The sequence below is a fragment of the Mesoplodon bidens genome (assembly GCF_964165515.1).
Source record: "Mesoplodon bidens genome assembly, chromosome: 3".
NCBI lineage: Eukaryota > Metazoa > Chordata > Mammalia > Artiodactyla > Ziphiidae > Mesoplodon > Mesoplodon bidens.
The window spans coordinates 109,895,297-109,914,993 of NC_138178.1; the positions used below are offsets into that span (position 1 = coordinate 109,895,297).

Sequence of the window (19,697 nt, forward strand, 5' to 3'; positions counted from 1 at the left end):
TTCAATTTCACATATAATTGAAATTTAATTACCTGATAGTTTATTTGCTCATTATAAGAAGTCTGAATAAATGAGAAAAATTTGGATTCTCTGAATATTTTCTCCTAATGTATCTCTCTTTTTATTTATAATAGATTATATATGTTTTCAGGGTGTTTGTTTAAAGTCCTATGGTCATTCTTAAAGTGAGGTTAATATTATTAACTCTGAAGACTTTCATAATAGGGGAGTGAGAAGCTCAGCAAATCTTTTCCCAAAGAGCAATAATACACCTAGCAAAATTTCCCCAAACAACCATTTTAGGACTGTGGAAACTGGCCAAGGGCATACAATGAACTGATAAGCATTTATTCAGGAAAAACTAACCAACCCTTACTAAGAACAATGGGAGTCTGTGGCCTTTTAGCTTGCTCCCCTCCTACCCTCTCCCCTTGACTCTGTGGCAAGGGAGTTCTACCAGGGTGGGGAAGGCTGGGAAAAACCAGGGGTCTTACTGACAGCAGATGGCTGACTTGATTTGGAGCAGAACGTGGAAAACCCATTTCTAGAGTTATTGTCAAAAACAATAGCAATCTCATCATGAACAAACATTTAAGGACAACATTACAGCTATCCTGAGGTTGCAATACAGATTGGGATAATGAACAGATTGGTAGAACAGCCAGAAATTTACTAGGAAGATACATAGGAGGTTTTCACATACCTCTCGTGGCTCAAAAGCTACGTGTATGTACAAAGGTGTACACAGAGAAGAGTCTGAGCCTTAGGCATCTACTTTTCACCTGACTGAGTGAAAGACCTTGCACACAGAGAGAATAAAAGCATCTCAGGGAAAGAAACGTATTAACTGCTTGAACCTAACCCACACTTTGATTCACCAGCAAAGGATAGAAGTCTAACTGGCTCAAGGTGTTCAAACACAATCTCTGAACTATCACTGACCACTAACTTATGCTGTCCTAGATGTGGCATCTAGGAGGCCAGTCTTAAAAATAAAAATAAAAATAAACAAACTAAAACTGAGCAGAGACATAAGCAGGTGCATATTTCAGGGAAGACAGTTTCTAGAGTATTAATCCTGATAAGTTACTGAACAAACAAAAGCAACAACAATAACTATGATGGGGAGGATAAGAGATGAGTCACAATACCGAGTTGCTACAATATGTTAGTTAAAGTCCATAATTTTGACATGAAAAGAAAGGAAATTGTGATGCATACACAGGATAAAAAAGCATTCAGGGCTTCCCTGGTGGTGCAGTGGTTGAGAGTCCGGCTGCCCATGCAGGGGACATGGGTTAGTGCCCCGGCCCGGGAAGATCCCACATGCCGCAGAGCGGCTAGGCCCATGAGCCATGGCCGCTGAGCCTGCGCGTCGGAGCCTGTGCTCCGCAATGGGAGAGGCCACAACAGTGAGAGGCCCATGTACCGCAAAAAAAAAAAAAAAAAAAAGCATTCAATGGAAACTATCTCTGGTGGGGTAGAGGATGGGAGAGAGGGCCCAGAAATTGGACTTAACAATGGCTTCAAAGTAGCTATTACAAACATGTTCAAAGAACTCAGGGAAACCACATTTAAAGAACTGGAGGAAAGTATGATAATGACTCACCTAATAGAAAATAATTTTTAGAAAGATGAGCATAATAAAAAATAACCAGAGAGAAAAGTTACATTTGGAAAAAAAGTAAAATAAAAAACTCACTGGAGAGGCTCAACATCAGATTTGATTTGGCAAAAGAAAGAATAAGTGAACTTGAAGGTAAATCAGTACAGATTATCCAATCTGAACAGAAAGAAAATGAAAACAAAAACAAAACAAAACAAAAACAGAGCTTCAGAGGCCTGTAAGACTCACCAAGCACACCAACTTATATGTAATGAGAGTCCCAGACAGAAAGGAGACAGACAGAAGGGCAGAAAAGTATTTGAAGAAACAATGGTCTGAGTTTTCCCAATTGTATGAAAAAAATTATCTACACATCTAAGAAACATAAGCTCAAATAGGATAAAAACAAAGAAATCCACACCTAGATACATGATCTTAAACTGCTGAAAGACAAAGAGAAAATACTGAAAGCGGAAAGAGAAAAATAATTCATCACATATAAGGGAACCACAATACGATTAAAGGTGACTTCTCATCAGAAAATAGAGGCTAAAAAGCAGTAGGATGAAAGAAAAAAACAAAAAACAAAAAACCCCGTGAACCAAGAATTCTATATCCAGCAAAACTTTCCTTCAAAAATAAATGTGAAATAAAGGCATTCACAAGATATGCAGACTGAGAGAACTTGTTGCTAGCAGACATGTCTTAAAGAAATCCTCAAGAAAGTCATTCAGGCAGAAAGGAAATGACTCTAGACAGTACCCTGAATTCACATGAAGAAATAAAGAGCAATGGAAAAGGTAGGTAAATATAAAAGACGGTGTATTTTTTCACCTTTCTTCTCTCAACTGATTTAAAGGATAATTGTATAAAATGATAATTACAAAAAACTGAGTTATAACATATAAATCTATAACATATATAATAATAACATCACAAATAAGGGTGGAGGGAATGGAGCTATATTGGAGCACAGTTTGTATATTTCACCAGACTTAAGTTATTACTGATATGAAGTAGACTGTGATAAGAACAGATGCATATTATAGTTTCTAGAGCAATCACTAAAAAATAAGTTAAAAATAGTAAAAAATCCAACAGAAGAATTAAAATGTTACATTAATAATATCTATCTAACAAAAAAGAAGGTAATTAAAGAGGAGCAGGGGAACAAAAAAGACATGAGACATATGTCAAATGCATGGTAAAAGGATAAACAGCAGTTAACAAGGCAAGAGGTGGAGAGGACACCCCACATTTTCCGAGTGTTTCAGACAATGTGAAGAGACTGAGATGAAAGAGCCTGTTCCCTTTTGGCAACTAAAAGCAGTTGGCCCTTCTCCACGGGCCCCAGTGTATCTTCAGATGAACCAGTATTTGGTTCCTTAGAACAGGTTTAAACAGACAGTATGTAAAATGTAATCACTTCATAGAAGTAGTCAAACTTAACACTGACTTGATAATGGATGCAAAGAGGAGACAGATGGCTTTCTTATTCTCACTGCTGTACTTATTGTACACATTCAGTACAATGGTTGACCATATATTTTTTAAAAAAGTCTCCATGAGAGTGAGTATTCACTAAACTCAAAGATTCTTTAGGGCTAATGGACAAATCGAAAGCATCACTGATCAAAATATTTTTCTAAGCACTGTCCTCTTGCTCAGGCCAGAAGCAAGAATAGTGGGAGTTTGCTCTAGTGGTTCTGGATATATACAGATCAGCAAATTTATGACATCGTGAATAGACTGATAATGTCGTTTAAGGAATATTGCCACTGGAACAATGACAGAGGACACATCCTCCCTAAATCATGCGTCAGTCATTTCTCTTATCTTTGTCAGAATCAGAAGATTCTTCTGTATCAAAAATGTTGCTCTGCCTCTTGTATTAAACACAGACTACTGCCCATGTCATTGAACACAATGATATACCACTGACGTGAAGTGTGGACAACTGCATTGATGATATTTAGCATACAAAGTGGGTGCTGGTTCAGTGAAATTGCATTCTTTGCAGCATCAACTGATATTCTGGATGGAAGAAAGTGGCATGACTTTCAGTGGCCCATTTTTTCCCTGAACATTAGCAGTTACTTACTCTTTCCTGTGCTTGAATAAGTTGGGTCAGTAGCATGGCCACACAGATATCCTTTTGACATGCTACTCTGAATGTAACAGAAAGAGTAATGTTTGTTACAAACTGCTGGAATAGTTGGTAAGGCTGCCCCCCAAAAAGCTGAAACCATTATTCCTCCATAATATTTTCTACTATTGTCTACTTCATTCCTGAGCTTACTTCTTCCCTTGAGTTCCATAATATTACTTCATGTAACTCTATCTTTAAATATTCCTTTTCAATTTTCCTTTTTTTTCTGATTGAACCATTCATGGTGATATTTCTCAGGTTTGTGTCCTATGATCATTCTTTCTCATTCTACCCCCAAAGACCTGAGTCATTCTTATCAACTTGAGGTGAGTTATTGACTCCCAAACCTGTACCTTCAACTCCAGAATTCTTTCCTAAACTCTACACACATATCTAAATATCTTCAGGATATCTCAAACTTGATGTCTAACAGGAACTTTATATTCAACATGTTCAAATGTGAACTTACCCTTTTTAAGGCTATAACTCCTTTTGATTAATAGTTCCATCATTCATCTGAGCTAAAACCTAGGATTCACTCTGGACTCCTTTAAATTCCACATTCAACTAGTAACCAAGTCCCACTGATTCCACCCATCAACATCTCTTATATATACCTCTCCACCTAGTTTCCTATTTACTCCTGCCTTAGTTCATGCCCTCATTATACCCGATGTGTTATTACAATAGTTTACCTGGTCTTTTGGCTCACCCCTGCCCTGGCTTCAATCCGGACTCTGTCTTGCTGGCAGAGTGAACTTGTTGATGTTGATTATTCTTCTGCTTAAAAAGTTTGAATGACTTCCTCAGACTTAACACAGAATAAATTCCAAATCCCTTAAAATAATACAAAATAGTAATTAACCATTGGAAAGATCAACTATTTTCCTCCCATCCCTCCAAGTGCAAATATTGTCTGTTGTCTTAACATAATTACGTAACATATTCAAGTGGCTTACAACACATGAAATTCTTCCAAACCTTTATTACAATTTTTTTCTGTTATATAGTAACAGTAATACATGATAATTCACTGTCATCCTGCTACAAAGACAAACAGCCCACAATTAGCCACTCCACACACCTGAAGTCTGTTAAGTCCAATACTAGTTTTGTCTTCTCCAGGCTACAGAACTTTACTTGAGTTGGCTTTCTCTTTAGGAATTTTCCAGTATTGATGTGTTATTATAGTTCATCTCAGAATCTTCTTATTTAGAAAGAAATTATTAGAGCCATTATTCTAATAAATCAGGAGGCTACATTGAGATTGCTGTTTGTAATATTCTTATGTCTCCAAGTATTCTGTTTGGCTTTGGTCATTCTTCTCCTTTCTACTGGAAACTAGATGACATGCAAGATAGAAAGGTTTCAGTACACTTGGAAACATACTTTTGTGGCTGCAGACTAGACAAAGCTAAGTTCTAGGCCCTGAGACTTTCTCTGGTTTTTTTGAGCAGATACCCCTGCTCTTACTTGGCCAGAGAACATTAGCATGGATCACAAATGAAAATAATTCAGTCGGATGGACACATATTTTGCCAAGAATATTTATTTGTTATTGTTGAAAAATACACAAAGGCAAAAGGTTGTTTAGCTGCTGATTTTCCATAGTACAGCGGGGTATTGTAAGAAAGGGGAAAATATACCTGTTCTATACATGGCAGTTACATTTCTAAGGCATTTAGGCTTAAAATGTAGTAGGTGCACCTAGGCCCATTTACTGGAGTTTAAATATACTGAGGCACACCAGGCAGGCAAAGGCTTTGAAACTATACAGTAAAACTCTTTCATACATTTGTGTCTTAGGATTGCATGTCCATCCCCCCGAGCCCCCAGCCCCCATCATTTGTTTTTTCCACATGAGTTTTGGGGTTGTTCACAGAACACTGGTAATAATCTACTCTTCAAGAGTTTGCTTATAGTGAGAACACCAAAGGGACACACAGAACAGAACTACTTCATGGACAGGTTCTGTAGACTCTTACCAAATTGAGGCTCCAGTAAGAAAAACACCGATTTACAAAGGCACAGTGGAGACAGGTTTAATGCATTAAATATAACACGAATCATTCACAATAACAAGTTTAGTGTTTCAGGGAACTTTTGTTAATACAACACAGTTGGTCACACAAAATACAAATGCTTCTGTTGATCTGTCTTGGCAACTCAGATACATCAACAGTGCTAACAGTTTAACAGCTTTGCTCTCATCTGACAGAAAATAATGGCAGTTCTGCAAGGCAAATGTTAAACCTGACCGTATGTATTTATTAATTCCACAGTGTTTTGACAGATTATATGGGATGGAACTCAGAGGATGCTGACACGCTCACTGAGGGCTTTCATCTCTGTTTCTTCGGTTTCAGGACTGTCACTGTGGCCAGTGCTTGGATCGATCAGGTGTGTGGGGTACTGCAGCCCCTGCTCGCCTGCATACTGCTCCCACCTTGAGTCATCACTCTCATGGGTGATGTAGCGTTCCCCGATTTTGCATTCCAGCTCTCGTAAATCTAACCAGGTCTGATAATCCTGAGGAAGAAATTGCAAAATATTACCATAGATATGATTAAAACTCATTAAAACACTCTTTCATTGTTGTCAGCTCCCACAACATATATGTTACCCTTTTTCCTTCCACTCCCACCGCGCTATGTCTTTCATCAGGCACCCTGAGGTGACAGCATTGGCACCAAAGCCATCCTATCTACCTAAACTTTGCCAATGTATACTGTTTATAGGATAGCAGGCATCAGAAGGTGGGCAATTAACATTTGCAGTCAAGCAAAGCAGAATGTTGGTATTCCTTTGGAATTGAATGCCTACAAATAATCCTTCAGTATTTCAGAGGATCGTTTTTCTAAACTTCTAAGTTCAATGTGAAAATAAAATATTTAAGAGAGAACAAACACATGCATATGCTTTATATCTACCATGCATTTCTTTTACAAGTATTGCCTTGGCTTTAAATATATAGCTTCCAAACAAGTACAGTGCATGACCAGGTGGGCATCTACTTGGATAGTTATCAGGATTACACATACAGATGCCCTTGAAATCTGGTCCTTGGAGTTTCATTATGACCCTTCTTTTTTTGTCTTTTGTTTTTGGGGTGTGTGTGTGTGTATGTGTGTGGTATGGTGTGTTTCTCCCTTATCCAATTTTCCTGGTAGGGAAAGAGGTTTAGAAATACTAAATTGTTATTAAATCCTATGAAGTTGCATGCATTTTGGCAAACAAACTGGTATTATAATTATACTTTAAAAATATGACAAAAGATTTTTATATATAGTATCAGAATCTTAAATATTTAGAAGCTTATTCAACTGAGAAAATATCCAGTGATTGATTTTTACCTGTAACCAAGGGTGACTCAAGGTCTTATCCACGCTATAGCGCTTTCTCATTTTTACTTGCAGCAAGTTATTGATAAGATCAATGGCTGAAAAAAATTTTTATTGGTAAAAATAGATGACATATCTGGAACATATGCATACTTCATTTATAGTTTATTCCACATCTGCTATTTCACACAGTTAAATGCAACACAGTGATAATAGACACTAGAACATGAAGAAAATTCCCCTTGAGAATTCTAAAACCTTGGCCTTAATTTAATTTTAGATGCGAAAAAATGAATTGGAAATAATTGTAGAGGAAGGAGTATGAGTCCTTTGTGAGTATGATGTGAATTTCTCTTAGTCTAGTTTCTAATACATTTTTCTGAAGTAGGAGTTTTGTTCAAATATACATCATTTAAATATGTGTTGCACTGATGGCAGGATAAAACTAATATTCAAGAGAAAGCATTTACTAATTTTGTTACAAAATGTGTTTAAAGTTTGAATACACATAATGGGCTCCATAGTCTTGAATTAAGCGACAGACATCTGGACACCACATTTAAAAGGAAGAAAATAAAGCATGACATAGGCCATGACTCATGATAAACTTAGAGCCTAAAAATCAATAGCCCAGTGGTGAAACACTTTTGTCTCTTTCTCTTTACTTTGAAAAATAATCCATGAATTGGAATTGTATCAGCCTTCATTGCTTTCATAGGGAAGACAGGTAATCAACTTCTAACAAGAATTCTTCTAAGAGGTTAGAATCACAAACCATCCAGCCTCATACTCTGCCTCTGACTGGGACTTCAACAGAGTGTAATTTAGGAAAAAAAAGTGATTCTTCTAGTTATCTAGTCTACAAAGCATCTTACCCAGAGTACCATGTAACAGAGTTCTCATTCACCTCTCTGAAAACTATTATTTTCAGCCTATACCATTAATTGTTCACTATTTATTAAATTCATTACCTCATGCTTCCCATTCATTCTTGTAATGACTTCCCATTTCTATCTTTCCTGTTAGCATTTTCTCCCCAAAAAGAACTTAGTGAAATCTGCCAAACTAATGAAAGCATTCACATTCCACCGAAGAGTCCATTCCCTCCCTTAATCAACCCTGGTCATTAAGTTTCTTGAGAGATGGACCTTTCTATCAAAAACCTTTAACAGGTATCTGATAAAGATGCAAATTAACTCCCCAACTTCCTCAACCATCAAGTCCTGAATGAGGGGGCTTTGACTCCATTGTTTGGTCTACATCAGTCTGTGTGGATCTGAAAATACAGTGTCACAGGAGTCCTGAGGCCACCTGGAACAAAGGTCACTTTATTCCCTCAGAATGAATCAGAATCCTTCTCATTATCAGGCAAAGAGAAATGATTTTTACAGGCTTCTGGTAATCTAGAATTGTATCACTTTGATACTAATATTCCAAGTATTTGCCTGCATGGAAGGACTGTAGAATCAAACATCTAAGAATTGCTTGATTGGAGAAAGTAAATGCAATAGCACATATTTAAATGCTGTCTATGCCCCTACACCCTTGCCTTCGCTAGGATACCTTAGGAAACACAGTATTTAGTACAATTTCAAATTCCAAGCATGTGTTCTCAGAGAGCTTTTGAACGTATAGTTCTCTCAGTGAACTGTGTATTGGGCATGGGCTTTAAAACATCCATTCACATGATTTACTCACTGGTGTGTAAAGTGCACCTTCCATTCTTGCTGCTGAGAAGTCACACAGCAAAAATGGAGAATAAGGGGAGACGGGAGAATGCGTGTGCTACCGTAAGCATGCCGCAGCATTATGCTTCCCCACACACTGCAGGGGATAAAGACATGTTATTAATTCACTCCTTCTGCTTTGAATTCTATAATTAGGAAGGTAGGAGTACAGCAACTCGACAAAAAGTCTGGTTTGTGCCCAAATGGGCCCCAACAGTGAATCACACTGCCTAATGGGGAAGGAAGTACGGCCAGGGGAGAAACTAGATGTGTCTGAAGGGAATGGAATATGTGAAGATGAAAAAATTGCTCTGCTGAATGAAGCATATAATCACAAGTCTCACTACAGCCGCAGTACACGGCTGACCTGAATAAGCACAGCAAGCCAATGACAAGTACCTCCCAGAGAAAATAGTTTAGGACCTAAGGAGAGAATTAGTGGGAGTGTGTGTGTGTGTGTGGGGGGGGGTGTATCTGTGTATTTATAAATATATTTCATGGCTCTTGAGAGCAGAAAACAGAAATAATTAACTATTAAATGTTAGACACTGTAGTTAAATATTGGGAACCTGGTGTTACTGAGAAAATAGGTTCATCATAGTGTTTGAGAGTTCCATTCTACTGGTCACTGTTTCTGGAACTCCTAAAACATCCTCTTCATTAATCAAGTTTCATACAACCCAGCATTAAATATACCATCCAAAATGCCTTTCACTAAGCTCACTTTTAAAAAGAGATTCTACTGTTTTTTTTTTTTTTTTACAATATTCTCTTTATTGACCATGTCTATCGCATATACGTATCATTCATTTATCTGTTCATTCACCAAATATTCCTTAAGGAATTACTGTTGGCAATGACATTGGGAATAAAAAAGGTAATGATAAAGCCCTGAAAAGTTCCCAATCTAATCGCAAAGGCAAAATATGCACATGCGCGTGCGCGCACACACACACACACACACACACACACATATAACATGACAAAACGCACCATTTAAAATCTTTGACCTTTAATTAATATCCTACTCAAAGAAAAAAATGTTTTCTTTAGCACTCCCTAAATATAACTACCTAGGGTCCTAGTGACTAACTGCAGTAGTCCAATCTATTTCACATCTCAACGGTGTTGCAGGATACCAGTGACAAGAATTCTTTTCTCCTATGTTGTGCCCAAAGTTGTCTTTTCATAACTTACCCACATTAATCCTATTTATGTTCTAGATGCAATGGAGAACTTGACTATTCTATATGACAGCTTTTTAAGATTTGGGGACAGTGATGCACCTTAACCTCGTCTTCTGTGGTTCCGTTAGCTTCCTCAGTCTCCCTGTGCACCCTTATTTTATGTTCACTAGCTCTTTTTCAATGTTCCTGTTCACAATGGACCAGAATTTTCCTCACAATTAACTGACAACTTAATTGTGATATTATTCATATAGCCTAGGATGGAAGGTTTTCCTTTTTTTAAAAAATTTCGCATTCATATTCTTAAGTACTCCTAACAAACATATGAAAGTAGTTACTTTTTTTTTTTTTTTTTGCGGTACGTGGGCCTCTCACTGCCGCGGCCTCTCCCGCCGCGGAGCACCGGCCCCGGACGCGCAGGCTCAGCGGCCATGGCTCACGGGCCCAGCCGCTCCGCGGCATGTGGGATCTTCCCGGACCGGGGCACGAACCTGCGTCCCCTGCATCGGCAGGTGGACTCTCAACCACTGCGCCACCAGGGAAGCCCCAGTAGTTACTATTTTAATCTCTATTTTATATAAAAGGAAAAACTGAAACTTCAAAAGGTCATATAACTTGGCCGAAGTCAGACAGTTCACAGGTAACAGCTGAGGTTGAAACCCAGGGTAACTGGCTCCAAAGCCCATGCTCTTAAATACTATGGCATGCAGTAGCCACATCATACCATTAACTCATTATTATTAACCGATAATAATCTCAAAAACTAATTAAATTTAGAAAATTTCCAATAATGAACATTAAGTTCTTCTTAGTCATGTTTCCACCATACTTTTATGTACATAAGTGCCTAGATTGATCTATCTATCTATCTATATATCTTTGTGACCTTAGCTCAACATTTCAGCATTCAAAGACTGTTCTGAATGTGATGTGATCTCTCCTATCGAAGGGACTAATCCTCTAGCTTTCCACCACTTCCAAACTGAGTAAGCCTATCTGCTATGTATTAATCAAATTACTAGGAACCTTTTTTCAGGATAAGGCTTAAACATAGGACTTGATGACTCTCCAATAGATTACATGCCCAACTGCCATGCCTATTAATTATTCTTTGAACACACTCATAAATGAGGAATGTTTCCTCCTGGGAGTATCCCATTCAGTCCATATGTTATCATCTTCTCCAAAGGCTACTGTGGGAGATTTTTTTCTAATGTTTTATTATAGTTAAGTATCATAAGTCCTTGGTATTACTCCTTCTACCTATCTGGCAATCTTATTGAAAAAGAATGCAATTATTCTGGAGTAATAGATTCTAAGTAAACTAATATTGACCAGTATTGGTTTTTAGTCATTTCCTTCTCAGTACCAGGATTTGTTTCTAAATATTTGCAAATTATTCATTTAATCATTCATTCTAGGATTTTGACAAGGACAAATATTAAGCTTCTTCTTGAATCATTACAGAATCCATTCTTTCCCCCCTTTAGAAATTCAGAAAATTCTGGCCTGTCTTAAGCATTCTGGTATCTCTCTCATTTTATCCATGATTTACTAATTACCCACAATGGCTCTAGGAGCACCTCTGTTAGCCTCTTCAATATGCAATAAGTCCTGTTCTGAACATCAGTCATAGTTTATAGCTGCCATTGAGTGTACTCTTGTGATACCACTATTTCCCCCCTAGGTACTAGCTCCCAGATGAGACTGCTATGGGTAACCCTCAAATGTAAAGGATCCAAGTTAAGGGAAGAAGGAAGCCAATAGCAAAGGAGCAAAAAGACTAGTAAAACTGGAGTAGCTACAGCAGTCCCAAGAGAGTCAACAATCAGGAAAAAATTCCAAATGGGATCTCAACTCTAGTTCCAAAACTCAAATCAAGACTCAGAATTCTGACCTAGAGGGAATCTGACAGGGTTGGTCTTTGAAACTGCAGGGTGGCTGGGGGCGGAGAAGGAGAGACAATGGGAAAGACAGATATGAAACTGGGCCATTCTGTGAACTTCTTTCAAAAACAAAGCAAAGGAGAAAGGGACGGTGGTCTGGCTGTGGGAAATAGGAAGTAAGGAAGGGGACTGCAGCAGAATGGGAAGTCAGAAGGAAAGGTGACATGCTGGCATGTCAGCAGAACAGGATACTAGCACACACGGCGGAAGCTAGAAGGATACAGAAACTCCAGGTTCCCCAGAGCACCAGGAAGATCTGGAGCCCCAGGATAAAGAGATATTTGGGGAAGCAGAGAGCGCCACCAATTCCTGGTACCCCATACTTCCTTCCATAAATATAGCAAAAAGTACATATCCCAATACCTGCCTTTCATGAGGTTAAGGTTTATTGCTACACAGTGCTGGATTCTCCACAGTTTGGGGCAATAAGCAGATGTAATTTAAAACAGCTGTCGTTGTACCTAGGGCCAAAGCTGCGCAGGAAAATCCTCCATTCTCTGAGTTATATTTTTTGTTTCACACCCTTCTTCCCTTATTCTCTCAATTTGAAGAGCCGCTTCTCCACCCCCAAAGAAAACAGAAGCAAAATAGGCAGTGGCTAGTTCCTCCTTCTCTTTGCAGTAAATATGATGGCAACTTTTTCAGAGAGTGGTAGGATTATTTTCTGATTCTACTTGCCCATTTACTCTGAGAGTTAGCCTTTCTAACATTATTCTGAGAGTTCTGTTCTCTTATTCATCCTAAAACTCAATCCCTTTCTTCCATATTTTTAATAAACTGTCTTAAGGCTGAGCTCTCTGAACACCTCAAATAGCTACAGTTGGGCAATGTGAGAAGTCTTTCCTTTTTCTTTCTTATTAGAAAATTTTAAACAATTGTATCCTTCAGATTTTTATTTTAAAGAATCCCCTCTCTCATAAGCACAGAGTTTTGTGTTTTCTAAAATGTCTCTGGCCATGGATTCATATTAATGTTCCCTATAAATTAAAATAAGAGCAAAGAAAATCTGTTTTATGACGTTTAATGTTTCTTTTTTGCTACAACAAATTCTTGGCTAACAAAGTTACTTTTCCCCTAACTTCCTGTACAGCAATTTCTCTTGTTGCCCCATCAGCTGAGAGACTGAAATGTCAGGAAAGTGAAGAGAAAATTTTATCAAACTTTTTTTTTTTTTTTTTTTTTTACCAGAATGTGACTTTCAGCAGATGTTGGGATAGCTGAAGTTATGTGTAAGTATATCTGAACAAAAACAAAATTAAATGGTAGACGCAGGTGCTGAAGGGCTTTATGTTTTAATATGAAAAGAAACGTTCCATCGGTGTTAATTGTATGGATTCTATTTTCTTAGGGTGTCAAAATTCAGAATCATCTTTGAAATTGTGGAAACTATATTGCAGTCATTCTCCATTTCAAAGCAAATACCATGTGTATGGACAATAGGTTCTTAGTATGCAGAAGGGACATTTGCATGTGTCATAGCTATGACTAAACTAAACAGCAACCAAAGCTTGGAGAAAATCCTACAGAAAGAATGGAACTGGACATATCTGAAGACATAATAGGACCCTCAGGTCACACCTCTCAGTCATCTTCCATTTTTCATCTCTTTTTGGCCGAGAGGCTTGCAGGATCTTAGTTCCCCGATCAGGGATGGAATTTGGGCCCCTGCAGTGAAAGCATCCCTGGACTGCCAGGGAATTCCCCCATTTCCCATCTTTCATTTTAAGTACCTGCCTGTCCCCCAATTCTTCCGACTAGATTTCAGCTGCTTTAAGGTCCCACAGATTGTGTATTCATTTTTGCACAATTTCATAAATATTTAAAATCAAATGCATCATTTAATGTATTAGGAAAATGCTTGCTAAATAGCATTTGATAGATTGAATACATTAATTAGAAATTTAAATATCCACTTTCTCAGCTCTAAGTTTTAATATCCACATTATGTGCATATAGTTTATATATTTTGGCTAAAAATACTCCTGGAGGGTAGGACATCACACATCTACAAACGGATCACAGGATCAATGACTTCCATCAGAAAATCAGAATAATGCTGAGAGGATCTGCAATACAGATCATGTTTACTTTACAGTGTTTATTTGACATGAGAGAAATTATCTATGAAACCCTGGGGCTGACCTGTTTTGTCCAGACATGGTAGTTTAGAAAAAATTGTTTTTTCCATACTGTCTTTCGTCCAGCTGCAAATTATTGAGGTACAAATTTTCAAATTAGAAACCAGATCAGGACTATCACTCTAGTGATGGAGTCTTCATCTGTCACTACTGAGCTCCTTGTTTTCTTTTTTCCCTTTCCATTCTGCCTCACTGCCTGTCACCCTGTAGGCTCAGTACTTCTCCCTTTGGCTTGATTCATGCTGATGGTAAGTTATGTGTTTATTTAAAAAATCGTTTTGCAACCCTTCACATTCCAGCTCTCAACCCAGCAAGCTGTTGCCCCGGCAACAGTAAGTGGGACGCTCTTCTCTGGGGCTGAAACCAGAGGCTGCCGGCAGCAAACAAGGCCACTGGAAATCATCATCTCACTGGTTCCTGAGTCAATTACCGCAATCCAATGAAGTGCAAGACCTTTAGAGACTCAAGCAGGGTCTTTCCTTTCCCAGTTCTTTCCTCTGTAGAAAGTTATTCTATCATTGGGTAGTCCTTTGCTTTACATTCAGTTTAATTTCCACCTGAAGGCTAGAAAGACTATCTTGGAAATCATGAATTGTTTAAACACAGCATACAGCAGCCCCCAAACTGATGCCAAATTGATTCAAAATTTAAAGTCTAAATTAAAATATATTTATATTAGTTTAATGAAGTTTGGGGTGAATTTTTCTTTTTTTCATTTTCACTTTGGAGAGGTTTCTGGGTGTTTTTTTTTTTTTGGTCTTTTTTTTAGTGCTGATACTCAAGCCAAAGGTCAAGTGAAAAAAATCGTTAGGGGCCTCCAGGTGTCGGTAGTTTTAGAAGCACCTCAGGTGTTTCTAATATGTGCTCCTAGGGTTGAGAATGGCTGTACTAAGCAGTGCGTTTCAGATTTTTACACCCATATGAATAATCTAGGGATCTTAAACTGTAGATTCTGATTAGGTAGGTCTGGGGTGGAACCTGAGAGTCCCATGTGGAACCTTAGACCACATTTGGAATAGCAAAGGACTAGGGGTATGAGAACACTGAAAGTAGTTAAAAACTGGTTTAATATTGTTCAAAGGGCCCAAGAATAGATGGATATAAACATAGAGAAGGTCCCATCCTGTTCAGTATTCTGGAACGAAGACAATAGAAAGGTTTCAGGATAGCTTCTACTCAGAGGATGCCTACAGGAAGAGCAAACAAGTTGGATTACACAAATAAGTTCCAAGATAACTACATACATATATAGCTATACTGGTAAGATAACATTTAACAGGGACAAATGAAACAGAGTCCTCTATTTAGCCACCCCCCCGAAACCAAACCAGTCTAAGTACAGAATTGAAGAATGTGGCTTATCAACAACATTTATAAGAAAAAATTCAGGGTCCTAAATGCACAGTAAACTCAACATGAGTCTACATTTTATACATAAATCAAGTGTTATTTTATGCCATGCTAAAAGAAATGTGTTCTTTATAATGAAGGAATGGTGGATTCACGTTACTCTCAGGCTCATTGAACCTTGAGTCAGAACAGTTTTGAGGTTTGATTTAAAAAGAACATAAAGAGGGGAGTGTCTGGACCAGAGTGAACAGGAGGTTAAAGAAAAAACTGACTGCCCAGGAGAAGAGAAAGCTTGGGGTGACATGATGGCTGTTTTCAAACCTCTGAGATAAGCTTTTATTTGGAAAAAGGATTGGGTTTGTTTCTACCAGTGGGTAAAAACCCAGAGACATTTTGTTCATTGTGCTAGGCTCAAACTGAGAAGAAATAGGGCTCCTCATGAAATTGTACATTTTCTATTACAGTAGCAACATAAGAGTATTCTGGGTAATTGCTCAGTGGATTGGTATTGTGGAGCAGTACAGGGGTAGGATAAGATTTTTAATATTCTGCATTTTGAAATATTATTCTGTGTTGTTATTGTGAAAGAAAGCAAATTTACAGAATATTTAACAGTTGTTGTTCCTATATCCTGACATCTCCACATATATTTAGATGTCACATTTCAACTCAACTAGGATATACATTCAGAAGAGAAATTTTATTTTTATAATTGGGATATATAGGAAACATTTCAGTTTGGAGCACAAATAAACAGCCAATTTTTGAGCACTTATAATGCCAATGTTCTGGCTAAAACTTCTTCAGATCAGTTTCTCTCTACAAATTATCATTTGTTAGGAAAAAAATCTCATTAATTATATTTTATTTGCTATCAAAGGTTCCTTTCCTGGTGGGACACCTTTTCAGATATTAACTCATTTGGATTTTGAAATATGTATGTATGTGTGTGTATGTATATGTATATAAACACATACACACATACGTATATTTAAAAATTCACTCTACTAAGTAGATATCATTTAAACCATTGTATGTCTTTGGCTCATAATTTTAAAGTTCCTTATTACTGAACAAAAAGCATACTCTTTTCCAAAAAAATTAAACGCAAGTAATCCTAGAATTTCAAATAGAGATTGTTTAAAATGTTAAAACCCAGTGGAAGTTGTGACCCACATCATTCACTATAGTTTATCAATCATAGAATCTCATGGTACCCAGTCCAGCATTTTTAAGTACTTTACTGCCTAGTCCCCTTGCATCTCCTCCATGCTGTTATGTCTGACAGTGGTGCTAATATGTTGACAAATCAATCTATTCATTAATATTCAGCAGGCTTGCTGGATCTGCAAGGCTCATAAACTGTTACAAACACAGTTTAATTTTTAAATGACAATTGTCTTTCTTTTGTTTCTCATACCATTGGATTTCTGGGTCTCATCTACCCGAGGCTTATTTTCAATAGGGTTATTTTTTGTTTTGAACAATATGTAGTGAAAGAGGGACCTACAGCTGGTTCCTTTTCATGGCAAAGTGCTACTTCCAACTTAAGTGTTTAGCGTTCTGGAACACTGTTGGATTTTGAAAACATACCATGTGGTAATGGTGCTAGGCTTTTATTTAGCTTTGCTTTGTGTTTGTACTGGCTGTATTTTTCATCTCCAATTTCTGGGGGAAAAACGCACTTGTGACCAATTTTATTTGAATTTACCGCATTGAATGGCAAAAAAAAATAGCTTTTAAAATAAAATTTAGATGCTTGGATAAATTTAGTGGTATATTATTATAGCCATTCTATGCCTTGGGATGCCATATATTCTGCACTGAACATAAATGTCAGCAGAGGATTGAGACCAAATGGAAGAATAAACTACAGCTGTACTTATCAGGGGAAAGAAGCAGCAGAAATATTATCATTGAGACTGTTGGATTGTGCAGTGGAAAGAAACCTGTGTCACGGGTGCACCATCCCAAGTTGATAATTTTGAACTAAAGATAAGTTATAGGATTAATGCAAGGGCATCTCCTTTTCTTTATTTTTCCTTTTCACATATGTCAAGGCTTCATGTCTGATCTTAATTCTTGATTATATCAACTAACCATGTGACTCTGAAGCTGAGCAGTGACAACACAGCAGGTGATATGAGAATAGGTGCTTCTTCAGACTTCACCTGCAAGCACAGAAAATGATCTCTGTCTGCGGGGGTCGTGGGCTCTTTGTGAGACAATTTCTGAGGTTGCCTCTGTGTTGATTACTGTCTGCTTGCCTCCCTAATGGCATATAAAGGAATATCAAAACTCAGAAGGAAAAAATAGTAATTTATCCAGTGATCATCATGGTCTATTACTAACCTTCCTCAAATTTACTGTGTCTCTAATTGAACACATCAATTCAATCTGATGATGGAAGTGTACTTTTACTCTAACAGAGGCTTTCGCATCACTGCAGGTTTGTCATCATTCTCCTAGTAGGATGATTTGCACTGAAGCAAATTATATTTCACCTTATTAGCTATATAACCCACCTCACATGGTTACCTGTGTCATCTCTCTTCTCCTTCTAAGAATAAACTCTTGGGTAAAAAATGCTGTATAAAAAAGCCATTTATAAAATAGAATAATTTAAGATGTGTTAGGATCTTGACCAACTGAAGGAATGTAGAAAAAGAGAGTTAATTTGACTCTCACACTTGCAAATTCTCCTTTGTGTGGGCAAAGCAGGTTTAGAGATTTAAGATTACATCTTCTTCATCTGCTCAGTCACCATGCAAGGATTGGTATTATAGAAAAGGAACTATAACCCTCTAACTCTTCAGTAATATTCACATATAAAATAGTATATATATATGTATGAGTATATATAGATACATAGATACAGATACATAGATATAGTTTGTATATTTAACATGATAGACAACTTTTAGACCAGGTGTGCAAGAATTTTAGTCACACAAAAGGTTGTACTCCACTTATTCCTGGAACTTTCTTGCACTTTTGTTCCTTATTATTATTATTTTTTAAAGTGTCATATGCACCTGGTAAAAGATCTAAATCAATCAGTAGGAAGAGTTCAAATTGAAAGATAAAACCTAATATCTCATTATTAAACCTCTTTTAACTATGTAAAAAATTTCTTCTGATTACCTCTACACCTTAAAAAAATATGTGCAGTACCATTTATGCTTGATTCACTAACTGTAAGCTATTCAGAGTATGGATTAATGCCAGTCTGTGAAATGTTTATTAGTTTACAATGAGATAAGTATAGAAAGTGAGACTAAGTCTTTGGAAACTTTCACAGCATTTTGACATTGCTGTCACATTTTCATTATATTTCACAAAGTACTGATCCATATGTTTAGAAATTAAAATAAAACTGGTCCTTTATCACATAGTTTGAGAAGAACCACCTTAAAAACAAAACAAAATAAAACATTGATTCTCTTCCATTAAGGACAATGAATCATACATTTCAGCTTTTTCTACCTCATTGTCCTCCTTTATGCAATGAATTCAGTTACATTAAATTAATGTACTGGCTACTGTTGTAATTTAGAACAGTGCCTGGTGCACAACACAGGATATATATATATACATATGTATATATAAAACATTTATTCAAAAGGATTAACTCTATGATTAAATCATATACTAAATCATGCATGTGAATGTACTGGGCTGGCCAAAAAGTTCATTCGGGTTTTTCCGTACAATCTTACGGGAAAACCCAAATGAACCTTTTGGCCAACACAATACATAAGCCAGTCCATTCACCTCTTCTCTGTCCTCCTTTCCAGGGTGAAAGAAGTTTCACTATTTACACATCCTTCTGCATAAGTATAATGAAGTCAGATATGCTTGGTCTAAAGGTTTTCTATAATTTAAAATTAATAAGCAATATGTGGAATAATTTATATATAACTGTTATGAACTATAGGATTATAACTCATACCCCCCTATAGTCTATAACCTACAACCCTACAACCTGTAGCATCAAATTTCTACACCTATGCCCACTCAAAGGAGAATTTTCAAGTGTTAAAAGGATTCTCTCTTCCTATATTCCCTTAATTGCTCAAAATCATGACACACATGTTAGTTTCTTCTTTATTACACATAACTTTATTACACAAATTTTTGCATTTCCTGGAGTTTCTTTTTTCTTCTTTCATCTGGACATAGGAAGCTTGTCAAGAAGCTTTTTCTTATTTTTGTTCTTGCTATTTTCATGGAAGTCTATATTGAAATACATT

At 37.1% G+C, this 19,697-nt stretch overlaps 1 protein-coding gene across 1 annotated transcript in view; it reads right to left on the bottom strand.

Moving 5' to 3' along the window:
- Positions 1-5,771: 5,771 nt before the first annotated feature.
- Positions 5,772-19,697, bottom strand: part of PRKD1 (protein kinase D1) — a 339,086-nt gene continuing 325,160 nt past the window's right edge. The window contains exons 17-18 of the mRNA XM_081226889.1: positions 7,109-7,194; positions 5,772-6,284 (exon numbers count right to left, since the gene is read on the bottom strand). Of these exons, the coding sequence (XP_081083015.1) occupies positions 6,066-6,284; positions 7,109-7,194 (305 nt within the window). The 3' untranslated portion in view covers positions 5,772-6,065. The remainder of the gene's footprint in view (positions 6,285-7,108; positions 7,195-19,697) is intronic.